Here is a 16,844-nt window from a genome sequence, read left to right as displayed (position 1 = left end):
TCCCGTAGGAAAACTCAACATTTCTTCATCTGGCAACTACCCTGATCCTGCTCCAACGTGTGCAGTCTTTTTATTTGAGATGCGTTCAACAACAGTCGCGCCCCGCTACGAGTGAACATTCATTCACGGAACATCAACAACAAAAAATGTAACAGCGAAAACGACATACAACCTTCGACTCAAAAGTTGCTATAGTCCACTCCTAGTACTAAAAAAATGAATTTAACCTAAATTACAAAATAAATTGAAATTACAAAATAAATAACCAAAATCAATGGCTATTACATGCCCGCCGCAAAATGTATCTAACGCGAATTCTAATTACAGCATAGAAAATTAATTATGATGTTTTTCTTTAATCAGAAAAGTTATCGTTCAAGTTCTGACAGCGTCTCAGCAGTCACAGGAAATAACCGAGGCAAGGGTCGCCGTATTATGCGAGGTGCCGGGGAGGAGACGAGTTTGTACCTCTTAATTCTGACGAATTTGACATGAGAACAAGACATGCCCTCGACCCCCTCCTTACCTACCACCTAATTAATTATGCGTACAACGGTAACGAAGGGAAATGATGGTGGACCCTGCTAGTTGGTAAAATAAGGAGTGCACACTCACAATAATTTAATAAAAAGCGTAATCTATTCAGAAGAAAAGAGAAATTTATCATAATAAACATCAGGAAATGGGATTCTGCATATATCTACAAAGTGATATGTGGCTTAAATATTGAAATGAGATTTATTATAAATCAGAACATAAAGGCACATGATTATCGACACAGACAGTAGGTTAAATGATAGGGTATTCTGTACTACTATGCGAATAAGAGTTGGCTCGGGAACAAGGGCTCCTACTCTCTGCGATGCAACAGCTTGACGATAATGAGTGGAGGTCCTAATCAAACAAATATTACTCTCTCGACTATATTGCAGTATCGCGATTAGTAGTGAGAGCTCACGTGAAACAAGCAAAGCGAGCCCGTGCTACTGAGGACTTCAGTATAAAATTAATAGGACCTACAATGCCGGAGCCGCAAAATACTTTATCAACCCTGAAATTTGTAGCGGGTCATCGGTAGGCAGCTTTCTGATGATGTAGGCTCCGACTTCAAGTGTGCAGCAATTCTGTTTCAACCCCTACCGTCGAAGGTTGTCCGAGAATTTTAAGTTCTGCCGAAAAAAAGGTGCGACTAAGATCGGATCCCGAATACCTGCGCCAGAACAATGCAAGAGTGAAGCCAACTTTGAACTCCCTACCATCCTCGAAAACCGCGAATCAGCATTCAGTTCCGATTCCAAAATTCACCCACACTGTCTCACAACACACGCGCCAATAGCGACCGTTGCCTCTAATTTCGAGCAGGGCTTTATGACGTGAACTAGCCCGAGTTTAAGTTTACCAATCACGCCTCTGCTATTCAGCTGAAGGCACTGAACTTGCCGTTTGACCGGCTATGAAAACAACATGCCTAGACCAACGGCCATCCGGCGCCAGACAGTTGCACCCAGCAGCGCAGGGTCCACAAGTATTCTGAGAATCAAGAGGACAATGCAGTCAGTCAGTGCCAGGAGTCTTCGTTTCAGACGCGCCAGAATGTTAAACACATAAACTGCAGCGACATTCACACGTCTCGCGAGTCGTTACGCCCTGCATAAAATGGGTGAAACTCGATGACGTCAGTCGTTCCGCCAGGCGCTAAGCCCATTGTACGACACTCTCAGTATTCAGAGAAATGCAGCCCTCAACCAGAAACGCAGTGTGCTGCGTCCTCCGATGCTCTCCTCGCGCTGACCACCCAGGGAAGTAACCCATCATGCATAGGAATCAAGTGAAAAGTATTTTGAGCTCTCAGTACTAATACTCTCATTACAATAACCTTATTCGGTCTGATACCACCGTGCAATGACGTAGAACATCAATAAAATTGATGAAATTTAGAGGTGACATGCAAAAGGGGGCATGGAACTTCTCACCCTGTTCTAACCCACACTTAGACACCCAGTTTGACCCAACAGCGACTTGTTGACATGAAAATGGCATCACTAGGTTATGTATTGCTGCAGGAGTATGAAAAGAACGTCAAAATATGCAGTTAAATATACTTAATCAAGATATGCACTTACCTCTATGTTTAGACAATGTTATACTGCTTCAGACTCATTAAACAAACAGAACATGACTGAAAAATTTACGGCTTAATACTTTAAAAATTCATAGAAATAAGAAAACGTGCTTCTCTGCTGCTGTTGTTCTCTCCAACTGCATGAATTGGCTGCCGCTATTAGTACCAGTGTTCAACCGCTAGACAGAAGCACCCGTCACAAAATTTGCGAGGTACCCGGTTTGACCCTCCTACCCAGTTTTGTTCGATTCTCCGCTACACGAGCTCATGTGATTACGTCTGCAAGCACCGAGATGGACGAAGTAGCTCAGATCACGACCGCCTCTCGTGCGCGATTGCTTTATAGTGTTAGCATTTGTAGAATTTTTACCAGTTGTAAACAAATAGCTTTCTATCGCTATCTATACTTCGGTGAAAAAGATAAATATTTTGTTCCTGTGTGTGACAGACTGCATTAAACAAAATGATGCCGCTACGTTCCACTTTAGAGACATTCAGTACCAAATTCAGAATTATTCTGACTGTAGAAATCTAATTTTTTTCTGATATTAGGCAAAGGGCATGATGAGTTGGAATTGTCGCCATCTTCTTTACTATTTTCACACCGCAGATACTAATGATACTTGGTAGGAATCCAGTCTAACATCAATTCCCGTACGCATCTTTCAAATTGCAAGTGTTTGTAGTTATTGGCACACAGAATTATTACCGATGTATGAAAACAAAAATTCATGACAATGCATTTTTCTGTGGGTTATTGGAGGATTAATTATACTGGCTGCTAGCAAGAATGTGAGTTAAAGTACTTGCTGCCAACTCATCCACGGAACCGAACGCTTTAATAACATAAATTTGCCTTGTTTTGACATTCGTAGTAGAGTTTGAATACGTAGATAATGAAAGACTAAACATGGGAATAAAACTTTTAATCTAACATAGGAGGTAAATACACCCAAATGTGAATTTAAACATGAGAGTTTTGATACAAAGTATAGTGATAATGAATGCAAGTTCCACACACGTTCTCATTGGCTCCTTACAGGAATAATTAATGCCAACAGAAATAGAAACCATTTTTATTTTATATTTTGCGTTGTAACTTCTTCCTATTGGTGAAAAAAGAAATCTGACTCGCTGTTTGTTTCCTCCATAATTCGCAGCCGGCCACAGTTGTCGAAGTTTCACCATTTCACCGCTGACGGCAGAACATGAAAGAGAAAGAGTGAGTCCCTAGAAGCACTAGAGACTCTGCTCGCACACAAATAGCCTCTCCGCGTTGCACCTGACGTCGTTGAGGGTTCCGTCGTTGTAAATAGTCCCACAGTCCTCGCCTTCTGGAGAATTTTGGAGCTCTACGTTATTAGGCTCACCTTCTCTCCAGTTTACGTGGCCACTCGATATCAAAGGATGACCTGGAGCACAGGAAATAATCATTTCATTCACGTATAATGTATTATGTGGTTAAATGTGAAAATTGAGCAGTCAGGAAAAAACTCTTATGTCTGGTTATAAGAACACAACTCTGTGGATGATCATACAGTCTGTTTGAATAAGAACTACCTAGTTTTAATGTGTTCTAGAATCTGTACAAAGTGACACACTAGTCTGTGGTGTTTGACTCATCATCTCTCCAAGTTTGGCTCCACTGCAGTTGGCAGGCCTGCTTGACCTTGACACGGCACCAGTGCTGTTTTTTTCCACTGTTCCTTCAGTTCAGTCCAGGTTTGCGTGCAGTGCAGTGCAAAGCAACTGAGCAACAATGTGTACGTTGAGTCTACAATTAATCTCAGTGGAACAGTTAATCGTCATAACTGCAGAATTTGGGGGGGGGGGGGGCAGAGCATCCACATCAAGTTATTCAGCATCAACGTTACTCTCCCAAAGTTAATATCTGGTGCTGTTTGATGGAAGATCATGTGATTGGTCCTTTCATTTTTGTAGAAAAAACAGTGAATGGAGACGATACTGCGACATGTTGAATGTCTTTCCCTAAATGGACTATATTGAGGTGGAAAAGGGGCTTGTGTTTTCCCAACAAGGTGGCACCTCACCTGATTACAGTAACCATGTGTGTGCAGTTATTGACACTCGCTTTCCAGGAAGGTGGATAGGCAGGCCTGGCCCAATACCTCTTCCACCACAGAGCCCAGACTTAACCCCACTGGACTTTTTCTTTTGCGTCCATACAAAAAAATGTTGTGTACAGTGAAAATATCAGAGACATCAATCGCTTACAGGAAAGAAACGGCGGTTGGGACAGTTACACATGAAATTTGGTAAATACGTGGCGAGAAATGGAATATCCTCTCAACGTGTGCTGGGCGACAAATGGATCCCACGTTGAAGTCTATTAACATTAAAAAAAATTTGAAGGAATACTCTTTCATGATACGTACTCATTGACGTATTTTTTCATTAACTTCCCCATTAAATTGATACTTAAAACTAGAGAGTTCTTTTTCAAACATGCTGTAATGTTCTACGTGTTTTACGAAATTTGTTTTATTAGTTCTGCTGAATATTATTCTTGTAAATATGTTGTCAAGTTACAAAGGCCGTTTGATACTTAAGAAAGAGAATACGCATGAAATGTTGACTTTTGTAAGTAGACACGCTGGCCCAGTGAGGGAAAGTATAAAAAAGTGTAAATGCATTATCGTTGAACGTGCGAGCGCACCAAGAAAGTAGCAGTTCGGAGTCACAAGAAGACCGTTGTTGTCGTTGGTTGTGTGTATTCGCCGGTGTGGCTATGCAAAAGTGCGGAGATAAAAAGTCTGTTTCCGAAGCGCAGAGCAGCGAAAACTGAAATGGTTGTTTTGGCGGATGTTTAATATGGACAAGCTATGTGCATGGCATTTATTGGGCACAGTACAAATGCAGCAAGAGTAATTCACATAACGTCAAGAGTGGGCCCTTGTTATTGGCTAATGTATGGCAAGAAGATCAACCTGTGTCCTATTTTACCGCTAAATGATGCCGCTCGACAATTCAACGACATCATAAAGTGCGGTAACATCTAGACTTTTTACAACTAAAATTCTAATAGGCTGGCCAGCATAGTCGGACGTTTATTGCTTAAATAACATTGTTTTCGTGCATATTGTCATGTAAATAATTTTCCTAAGTCGTTAGCCAAGTATTATCCCTCGCATCCCTTTGTACGAACCGAGATAATCAGAAAATGAACTGAAAATGAAGTGAACATTAATTTATTAGATTATCGAAACATAATTTTTCCAGCTTTTTGACAATTATGTAATAATGTAATCTTGAGCTGCAGTACGAATAATGTTACAATAGAATAATGCAAAAGCCAGTATTAATTGATTTGCTAAAAATAGAGGAATTTTCACAATAAAAAATTGGTAGCATGGACACTGAATTTCACTGTCAAAGCGCAGTCTCTAATTTATAGCTTGTGGCATAATTTATAACTTTTATTACAAAGAAATATGAGAGTAACTGCTAGGTAAATGGCAGTCCTTACCAATGAGTAAATTCAAACAATCTTTCTGCTTGCTACAATTACGACAGTAATATGGTGAGTAAAATTAAAATTTTCTGTCCACATCCAGTAAACAATCTTACTTTAATTGATCCTCGAAAATTAATATATGTTTTATGTGTTTGCTATTTGATTATTGTTTGTCTACTGTGACATGTGTGGTGTGAAGTACTCTAAATATTGCCTTAGGTACTGTTCCTACGTCATGACGCCAATAACTGTTCTTACGTTAGATTCCTTACTAGTATAAAGTTCAGTTTCAGTTTAATTATTCTCGTTCCAGTGAGGAACTGGAGACCTTTGGTTATTTTTATTAATGACATACTTTGAGAACTTTATCCCAAATTTTCCACTAACTATGTTAATTAAAAATTAGTTTACTCCATAAAAATATATAAAGTTAACCAAACTTTGTTTGTAATCATAATTCCTAAAGTACTGAGCAGTGGTGATTCGGTTATAACTTCATCAACTTCAGTCTATGTTGCATTATTCTTTGGAGTAGATGCCTTTTCCCCACACATGAAATGAAATGAAATGTCGTGCAGCTAGGACCTCTCGTCCGGTAGACCATTCGCCTGGTGCAAATCTCCGTCCCAGCGCGCAATCGAACCCGGGTCCCTTTGCATAACATTCCGTCGCACTGACACTCAGCTACCGGGGCAGACACAGTGTGGTAATGTGGAGCCGGATAGGTGAAATCCTCTGGATTCAGTATGCTGCCGCATGATAGCACAGTGTAGGTGTGAGTATTCTGATTGTACCAAAACTACTGTCAAGTGCTTTTCGTGGTGTACCAAATGGAATTTGACATTTTGATTTTGAACCTAAAAATATAGCCATGACATATTTGGTGTCCTAGTAATAAGTTATAGGGTCTTATGCTTGTCTGCATTTTCATAGCCATTCCTCCAACACCAACCTCATACAAAATTTTTGTCGGTCCATTATGGTCGGAGGACATCGGCTGGTATATAGTTCTCGATTCAAAAAACTTCACCAACAGCCGCATATTTCGCTTTATTTTATTTTACACTCCTGGATATGGAAAAAAGAACACATTGACACCGGTGTGTCAGACCCACCATACTTGCTCCGGACACTGCGAGAGGGCTGTACAAGCAATGATCACACGCACGGCACAGCGGACGCACCAGGAACCGCGGTGTTGGCCGTCGAATGGCGCTAGCTGCGCAGCATTTGTGCACCGCCGCCATCAGTGTCAGCCAGTTTGCCGTGGCATACGGAGCTCCATCGCAGTCTTTAACACTGGTAGCATGCCGCGACAGCGTGGACGTGAACCGTATGTGCAGTTGACGGACTTTGAGCGAGGGCGTATAGTGGGCATGCGGGAGGCCGGGTGGACGTACCGCCGAATTGCTCAACACGTGGGGCGTGAGGTCTCCACAGTACATCGATGTTGTCGCCAGTGGTCGGCGGAAGGTGCACGTGCCCGTCGACCTGGGACCGGACCGCAGCGACGCATGAATGCACGCCAAGACCGTAGGATCCTACGCAGTGCCGTAGGGGACCGCACCGCCACTTCCCAGCAAATTAGGGACACTGTTGCTCCTGGGGTATCGGCGAGGACCATTCGCAACCGTCTCCGTGAAGCTGGGCTACGGTCCCGCACACCGTTAGGCCGTCTTCCGCTCACGCCCCAACATCGTGCAGCCCGCCTCCAGTGGTGTCGCGACAGGCGTGAATGGAGGGACGAATGGAGACGTGTCGTCTTCAGTGATGAGAGTCGCTTCTGCCTTGGTGCCAATGATGGTCGTATGCGTGTTTGGCGCCGTGCAGGTGAGCGCCACAATCAGGACTGCATACGACCGAGGCACACAGGGCCAACACCTGGCATCATGGTGTGGGGAGCGATCTCCTACACTGGCCGTACACCACTGGTGATCGTCGAGGGGACACTGAATAGTGCACGGTACATCCAAACCGTCATCGAACCCATCGTTCTACCATTCCTAGACCGGCAAGGGAACTTGCTGTTCCAACAGGACAATGCACGTCCGTATGTGTCCCGTGCCACCCAACGTGCTCTACAAGGTGTAAGTCAACTACCCTGGCCAGCAAGATCTCCGGATCTGTCCCCCATTGAGCATGTTTGGGACTGGATGAAGCGTCGTCTCACGCGGTCTGCACGTCCAGCACGAACGCTGGTCCAACTGAGGCGCCAGGTGGAAATGGCATGGCAAGCCGTTCCACAGGACTACATCCAGCATCTCTACGATCGTCTCCATGGGAGAATAGCAGCCTGCATTGCTGCGAAAGGTGGATATACACTGTACTAGTGCCGACATTGTGCATGCTCTGTTGCCTGTGTCTATGTGCCTGTGGTTCTGTCAGTGGGATCATGTGATGTATCTGACTCCAGGAATGTGTCAATAAAGTTTCCCCTTCCTGGGACAATGAATTCACGGTGTTCTTATTTCAATTTCCAGGAGTGTATATCTCAAATGCTACCAGTTTCAGCAGGTCAATATTGCAATCTTGAGGCCCCTGCATAACAAGGGGTATACCTGTGGTGATATAAGGGTGTACATTTCAAGTTTACAAGTGACAGGTATTCATAATAGCTCTTAAACTTGAAAATAATGGAAATAATAACTTTAAATCCAATCTATGTGTACATCCAGCGCAAGTATGCTAAAACATTTGTATATATTGTTAGTAGCATTAAACCAAACCTCTCTGTATATATAGGACAATAGATTAAAACATGTGTACACATTTGTTATTCATAAAACTATTTTACATGACAGATTTACTATGGAGCATGTAAAATCATTAAAATGATCAGTACTAGACAGCATACATTCAAGAGCTCCATACAAACAAAACACTTCATTCTTTTAAATAATGATGAGGGACCTCCTATTGTATATGAGACCCAATAATTCATTTAAAGTAAAATGTGACATAATAATATATGAATTACAATAGTTCGCATATTTACAGCCTAGGCAATATCACAGATGGTAAGACAAGTAGTTGTCACAGTATCAAAAATAACTTGACACAAAACCCAATGGCAATCAACATGTTAAGGGAAAATAGCATGCATAGCGAACACTACGAATAATTACAATTATTTATTCTTTTATTTTATTTACCTTCTATTCCTATCCGTATCTCCATACCTTATCGCTACATAACTTGTTAGTCTTAGTATTTAGATGGTTTTTCATCTATAGATAGGTCGTGTTAGGAATGCTTTATCCTCCCAGTGACATCTTCATGGACTCGCCCTGCTTAAGCAGGATTGGCTTTCTTAGTTATTTAGTTCACTGTGGTAATGCCAACCTGTTCTGAGATATAAATTAAACCAATCATATCTTTTACTGCGAGTTACTGTAAAACTTAGGCCACCAGTTATTTGTCAATATCCGTAGTGTTCGCTATGCATGCTATTTTCACATTTAGTAATCAGATTTGTTCTGAATCACCTGAATTAAGTCGACTACAGTCACTTACCATTGCCTGTTAATGTTCACCTTATACTCTCTTTTCAAAAAGCTACCCATTTCACCCAACTGCTACTTCACGTCCTTTGCTGTGTGTGAGATAATGACAGTAACAGTGCGAAAGGTCAGAAGTGTAATTCCCTCTCCAAATATTTCCTTAGTTGCCCTTATTGCTTGCTCAAAGTGCATGTTGTATACCATCAGGGAAAGGCTATAACCCTGACTCACTCCTTTTCCACCGTTGATGAGGATGATGACCATCGACTCTTATAACTGCAGTCTGATTTGTGTGCAAGTTGCAAACAACCTGTTACCACTGATGCCTTCAGAATTTCAAAGAATGTATTTGAATCAACATTGTCAAAAGCTGTCTCTACATCTACAAACGCTGTAATCGTGATCTCCCTGACGTGCGTTAAGCCCAGTATTTTTTTTTTCATTTTTATGTAAATAATTCGTGTCAATAAGTTGCAAGTGTTAAACAGCAGAAATGTATTACGGACGACTGTAGCGTTTTTTCAGTGTCCTCTCTAACCAGTCAAACGCCAAGGCAAGACAGGCCAGTATCCCGTGTCGCAATCAAAACGATAAAGAGGCAGAAAGCCGACATTGTCGAAAGCAGAACAAAACCGCAAAAATTGTCTCACTTTGCGCTAGTGAGACGCCGAAGTTGTAAACTCAGTAGCATGACCTCAGCAAGGATAAGATGTCATTCATTCTAACAGCACAGTTTGATTTAGCAAGAAAAAGTGGTGTCAAAAGAACGCTGATATGGTGGAAAGGAAACAATCAGAAGCCCAGAAAGCCATTCTTGTGAAATAGAGGGATGGTCAAGACTAGTGGTGAACTCAGAAAAGTAGTCCACATTTGGTCATCGCAAGGTAGGCATATTGTCATTGCCTCAGACGAGCAGTAATACACAAGCTTCCAAGACTTGGCATCTTTTCGTTGCAGTATACCGGCTACTAGGCCGAGCCTGTGATATGCTGCTAGCATTCGCCAAGATGGCTTCAGTCTTCGAAACTGCTACCTATCTGGTCTGCTGCTCTCATTATGTTAATTGAGGCTGACGAGGGGAGAAAGGAAAGGGAAGGGAAGGAACTAATGATATCAGCTGCATCGAAACAGACACCAAGCACTCATATAATTGATTCACATCGATGGGCAATGAATCCACCAACTTCAGTGCAGGTGCACAATTACGTTCGATTTCCTGTGGGAATCTCAAAGTAGTGAGCATGGAGGACGTGGATGGGGACTGCGAATACCTGGTGCTGGTTGAGAACGAGGGTCTGCTGGGGAGCGAGGCGACTCTGACCACATTAAATACTAAGTCCGGATGGTGCAGTGGTTAACGCAACTGCCAACTAAGGAGAAGGTCCCGGGTTCGAGTCACGACATGGCACAGATTTTCACTCATCGCTGCTGATTCCGCATGATGTCCCGAGGCGGCTGATACCATTAGTTCCTTCCCTTTCTCTTCCTTTCTCACCGCTCCAGCCTCAGTTTGCATAACATGTATCACAGCTGCAGATTCCGTGTGGTGTCTGTTCTCTCAGAAATCTAGGAAAGAACAGACACTACACATTCATACTCCTCTCGCACTCGCTCACTGTGAGTTGTCGAACTCACACCGACTGATGAGAGGACTAGGAGAATTCTGCCTCAAGCCTCTCGAGCCGAAATGTTGGTGTTTGGCACACAGACCATTTGTTGCATTACATGGAGATGAATGAAATAGATGTAACAGTGAAAAATTGAAGAACGGAAATGCAACGGGGACAGACAATATGAATGCCGAATTGCTTAAATACGGAGGTCTTTCACTGAAGGAGCGCATACTTCCTCTCATTAACCTGCGTTGGACAGCGGTTAAGGTACCGTAGGAGTAGAATATGGCCAAAACATTCTCGATATTCAAGAAAGACAACAGAAGCGACGCAAATAATTACAGAGGAACTGCATTTGTTAATACAGGCTATAGAATCTGTATCAGTATCATAAATAATTAACTGTGCCATGCTGGTGATACAGTTTTAGTAGAAAAAGAAAATGGTTCTAGGAAAGGACGATCCTGCACTGATGGTATTTTTATTAAAAACAATGTGCAGAGCAAAGGAAAAAAATTAGCTTACAGATACCACATAGCATTTATGGATTAAGCAAAAGCTGTGGCAGATTATGGAAACAAGAGTCTTCCCATCTAATTACAGCTGCCAAAGCTTTTTACAAAGATGTTAAAATTATAATCGAAAATGAAGATAACTTGCCTCTACAGTTAACAACAACACAGGGAATTATACAAGGATGTGGACTGTCTCCAATTCTTCTGCATGGACGACCTGGTCAGAGCTTCGAAACAAAGCATAACCTACGGCATTAAAATCAACGGAGAGAAATATTTTAATATCCTATGATATCCTATGGTTCAAATGGTTCAAATGGCTCTGAGCACTATGGGACTTAACATCTGAGGTCATCAGTCCCCTAGAACGTAGAACTACTTAAACCTAGCTAACCTAAGGACATCACACACACCCATGCCCGAAGCAGGATTCGAACCTGTGGCTGTAGCGGTCACGCGGTTCCGAACTGGAGCGCCTAGAACCGCTCGGCCACCGAGACCGGCCCAACGTCCGAATACTGCGTCATGAAGGAAGTGGCCGACCTAGAGATACGCCATAACTAGCGGATCGACAATCATCGGGGAAATACTCATAGCCCATGATTTATCATTATTACCGATCCAACGTGCAATAGTTGCTTGGGTGACCACAGTGGCCGTTAGTAGGTAGCTCACAGAAACGGGGCTGAGATCATGGCGCCCCTTGCACCACTTCTTTGCACCAACAGCCCGATTACAGTGGTATTGGACAAATTTGGCCTGGAATATAACTGACTGGCGTAGTACTGTCTTCGATGAAGAGTTCCACTTCGAACTGAGCCCCAATGACCAGTGAAGAAATTTCTGGAGACATCCCAGGTAGCGGTGGAACAAAACCTGACCCGCCCACCATACGATCCGAAAGCAGGGGTTGTGGTCTGATGTGTCGTTTCATTTCATAGCAGGAGCCCTTTTGGTTCTCATCCACTGCATCTTTACAGCAGAGCGTTACGTCGACGACATTCTACACTACATTTTGTTATTCTTCATGGTAGGCCATCCTGGGATTACATTTCAGCAAGAATAATGCCCACATACACAGAGGTTCTACTGCTTGTGTTCCTGCTTGCCAAACAATACATCGGACAGCAAGGTCATCGCATCTCTCGCTAATTGAGGAAGTATAGATCGTAATGGGTGGTGTCATTCAGCCAGCGCGAGATTTTGACGACCTAACGCGCCGACTGATCAGAATTCTTCACGATATCCCTCAGGAGGACATCCAACAAGTCTGTCAATGAATGGAAAGCCGAATAACCGCTTGCATAAGGGCCAGGGATGGACCATCTCATTACCTGATGCCGATTTCCGTCCCATTCGGATAAATCCTTCGTTGTACGTCACTTTTTTGTCTTAGCTTGTATATACGGTGTAGTCAGAAATAGTCTGAAATGCTTTGTAAGAATGTTGGAGGGTAGATTGTGCTGAGAAATGATTGTTAAGGGGAAAAATTCGATCTGTTGCGGCGCTCCCGAGTTAATTATCATCGAAATTATCCAATCAGACTGTTGCACGTGCGATTTCAAGCAGCCTGCCAGAGAAGGTATTGCCAGGGGCCCTATTCTGTACCGTTCATATCGATCGGTGTAGTTGGTTTGATTCGATAGTGACGTCATTTTCGGTTCTTTATCGAAATATCCTATTCAGTAAGCTTCTGAGACCTGTTATCGAACGGTCCCCCCTACGATTTTATGACAAATGTACCGAGAGGCTTTGGATTTCGGTGTGGCCCTGTCGATTGGTGAGCTGTGGTTTATGAAACCTATAATTTGTTACTTTAAACATATTTTAGCTTTGGATTTAGTGATTCTGTTACTAAAGAAACACCAGAGGACGCATCCAGTTGGAAAGTGAGTTCATAACAGACTATTTCCCTTTGTTAGAAATATGGTTGTGCTTGGTTGTTACTGTGAATGATTACATCCAAAAATAAAACGTTTTCGGTCAATATTCTCTCAAAATACGTGTTATTTTAGTGCAAATAAGAGTTTAAAGATCATTAAATAGCAAGACATCGGCTCTGCTTACGTATATTACATGAGTGTGAACTGACGTTACTAGTGACTTTGTGTACTTTTTCCCACAAATGGTTTAGTTAGTAACTATCGAAACGTGTTAATATTTTTCTGCAATATTACTTACATGTAAGAGCGCACTTTCTCAGTAATGATTTCGTGATTTCTGTGTGTTTAAAATACGAAATATGAAATTGTTAGAGATGAAGTTGCTGTGAGTGAAACAACCGACAGCGACCTTTATATTTTTTCTTGTCACAAATAATTCACCATTTTTTCCGAATATGTAGCGATTTCCGAGTATGTGGTTAGACAGGAATAATAAGAGCACAACTTAAATTACTGGGAATGTAACTAGTAGTAGTCATCTTCATAATCTTGCTTGTCACAAGTCTTTATCTGCGATCGAATCTTCAACAACAGTAAACATATATGAAAGATCTCCGCCGTAATATTTTTAGACTGTAGCACCATATACGATACATTTTCATTCTTGAGATGCATGTTATAAACTTCAGTGAACTGCAGGAGGTCTCGAAAACCCGTTTTTTCAATTTTATCTTTAAGACCGAAATCGTTGACGTATCATATAGGGAAATGGGCTACTTAATTATTTGGATCTCTAGGAGCGAGTTATAACCACATTCTGTTTATCTTCTTATTCTTTGAAACTCTCAATCAATTTTTCGGGTGTTTTTATAGAAGTATCAGTGCAATGTGGTACTACACACTATTCCTAACGCATTTTCCGAAAATTAAAATCCAAAACACGATGTCAGTGTGAATGAGAATAAGATGACATAATGTGGAATATACGACAATGTGCAGAATATAGTCAAAAACACTAACGTTATTATACATGCATGGAAACATGCGGTCAGGGAAACTGTAAAAATTTCTATGCATTTCAGCTGAGAATCATTTTCGTCCGACGTTTCCACTGGTATTTTAGCAACACTTCGTACTGCGAAAACCCAAGTTAATACTGCGAAGAATAGTGCGTCTGCATTGTCTGCTAGCCGCTTTGTGTTCGTGGCGCTGTGAGCGCTACAGTGCGCATGCGCGGATGTGCGGCCGCTTGCTTTTGATTGGCTTGCGCGACGCGAACCGACAACAGCGCTTCGGTTCTCTAGACCCGAACGGTATCGCTACCGAAATGCATACAGAATAAAGATGGGATTCTAATTCGAGTACTAGACTGTTCGGTGCTCTTGAGTACCTAAACGATCGGCACAATGGCGGAAAAATACAGAATAGGCACCCAGATGTGTTCTTCGTTTGATTTCGTAAAACCGAACAACAGGCCGTACTGGAAATGGGATGGCAGCAAGGATAGAAAGCCAAAAGCTGAGCAGTCTCGTGCGCTATCATCTGCGCCAGAGGTTCCCAACATGGGGGTAATTAACCCTGAGGGGTAAAACGAGAATTTATGAGGGACAAATAAGAAGTGTTCAACTGAGTTTCGGCCATGAAACTAAATCCTGTCTGTTATTTCTAATTCGTGAGAGTGTAATAGTGATTACATAAGTTACTAAAAATCCCTTTTTCTAAATACTAGCATTAACATGTGACACAATGTGGTGGAGATTACAGCTTGTGAAACGAATTTATGAACAAAATTTTACTCACATAGTCCATTCACAACATACATAAATTTTACAATGCATTTCAGACAGTAAAATGTAAACTTATACGTCACAGCATAATATTAATATGTGAATGAGAAAATTAAAGTATCAATTTTAATATTAATGACACAAGCAGGACAATGAGACTTAAATAATTTGAAAGATACTGTGACACAGAAGCGTACAAAAACAAATTTAAAAAATTTGTGTACATTCCTGTTAAGAGCGATAAAAGGAAGCAAATGGTTTCATATTCATATCTCTGTTTTGCATTAAAATCTCCAATACGTGAGCATCGAAAATTTACGTACTACCAACTTCTGCCCTGCATACTGATCACGTGTTACTATAGGAATGATACCCAAAACGACGTTTCGTGAAATCGTATTCTAGGGTCATTCATGTTCACATGGTTCATTTGCATTAACACACGCGTACAGGGCAGCTGCAACCCAACAGCAACTAGGTTGATGGTGCTATCTGCAGTGGAAATCAGAATGTTGTGTTAACGAATTCTGTAAATTACGTATTTAGGCGTCGTTATTTTACTTACTTCTCTATATGTGTAGCTTTGCAGACATATGCAGCCTTTACCAGAAAATTTCGAGTAAGATCCTGATATTTAATTTATTCGTTTTGAACAACTACGACTTCCACGTTCACTTATTATATGGAAACTGTATTTATGCCTAGAAGGAGAAAGTTGAAGGGTTGGACTGAAAAGTAAAGAGCCATAGAAATTTATTGTGTAGATGAAGTAACAGGAATAACGTTGGCAATGATAATTATAATTCTATTGTTATTTTCAAAGATACATTTAAATGTTCACTGAATGTAATTGTAAACAATTTTGACGGTTATAAATGTGGTTCGATGAATTTACAGTGCGGTATTTCGTACAGCGAAACAATTCACATCTGAGGTTACTTCAAGTGATACAATGGCATTCAAATTGTATTGTCGTAAGTTAAAAGTTAAGTTGCCACCGTTGAAACAAATTTATTTTTCAACACACTTTATCAAAGACTCACTTGAAATGCTCCAAAAGTTAAAGACAAATCAAAGAATTATTTCAATATTCGTAACTACAATGTAGCATTTTTTATGGTCCAGTCTAAGCCTAAAAATGCAGAAGTAGTTTTACATGCAGTATATCACTTTCAAGATACACAAAAATTATTTTATCATTGATCAGGTCCAGTGACTTCCAGTACGATCGTTCTCCATGTTATGGCCTGTTATGTTATTTCGACATTGACACTCTTCACCCTTTCTTATTCTTTCTTCATAGCGTTCATGTAAGAACTTAAGTTTTGCATGCATTCAGGTGAGAACTAAGAATTAGTGTATGAATAAATTTCAGTTTGTTAAGTAAAGATATCGAACGAACGTTACTTGACAAATACAATACGTCGAATTTCGACTACAGGAGGTACTTTTTTTTTTGGGGGGGGGGGGTGTACTCAGTCTTCGGACTGGTTTGATGCGGCCCATCACGAATTCTTCTCCCGTGGCAGCCTCATCATATCAGAGTAGTGCTTGCATCCTACATTCTCAATTATTTGCTGGATGTATTCCAATCTCTGCTTCCTTCTACAGTTTTCGCCCTCTACAGTTCCCTCTAGTACCATGGAATTCGTTCCCTGCTGTCTTAACAGTTGTCCTAACATCCTGAACCTTCTCCTTATCAGTGTTTTCCACATGTACCTTTCTTCTTCGTGTTTGCGCAGAACCTCCTCATTCCTTACCTTATCAGTCCACTTAATTTTCAACATTATCTGTAAGGATAAGAATGTCATCAGCAAGTATTATCATTGATATCGTTTCACCTTGTATTTTAATTTCACTCCTGAACCTTTTTTTATTTCCATGATTGCTTCTTCGACGTCTGTATTGAACAGTAGAGGTGAAAGACTACATCCCTGCCTTACATTGTT

General features: G+C 41.4%; 1 protein-coding gene across 1 annotated transcript in view; it reads right to left on the bottom strand.

Moving 5' to 3' along the window:
• Positions 1 to 3,033: 3,033 nt before the first annotated feature.
• The window catches only part of LOC126161594 (hemolymph lipopolysaccharide-binding protein-like), a 49,196-nt gene continuing 35,385 nt past the window's right edge, over positions 3,034 to 16,844 (bottom strand). The window contains exon 5 of the mRNA XM_049917541.1: positions 3,034 to 3,534. Within this exon, the coding sequence (XP_049773498.1) occupies positions 3,362 to 3,534 (173 nt within the window). The 3' untranslated portion in view covers positions 3,034 to 3,361. The remainder of the gene's footprint in view (positions 3,535 to 16,844) is intronic.

This window comes from Schistocerca cancellata, chromosome 2, assembly GCF_023864275.1.
Source record: "Schistocerca cancellata isolate TAMUIC-IGC-003103 chromosome 2, iqSchCanc2.1, whole genome shotgun sequence".
NCBI classification, from domain to species: domain Eukaryota; kingdom Metazoa; phylum Arthropoda; class Insecta; order Orthoptera; family Acrididae; genus Schistocerca; species Schistocerca cancellata.
This window is presented reverse-complemented; position numbering and strand designations above follow the sequence as displayed.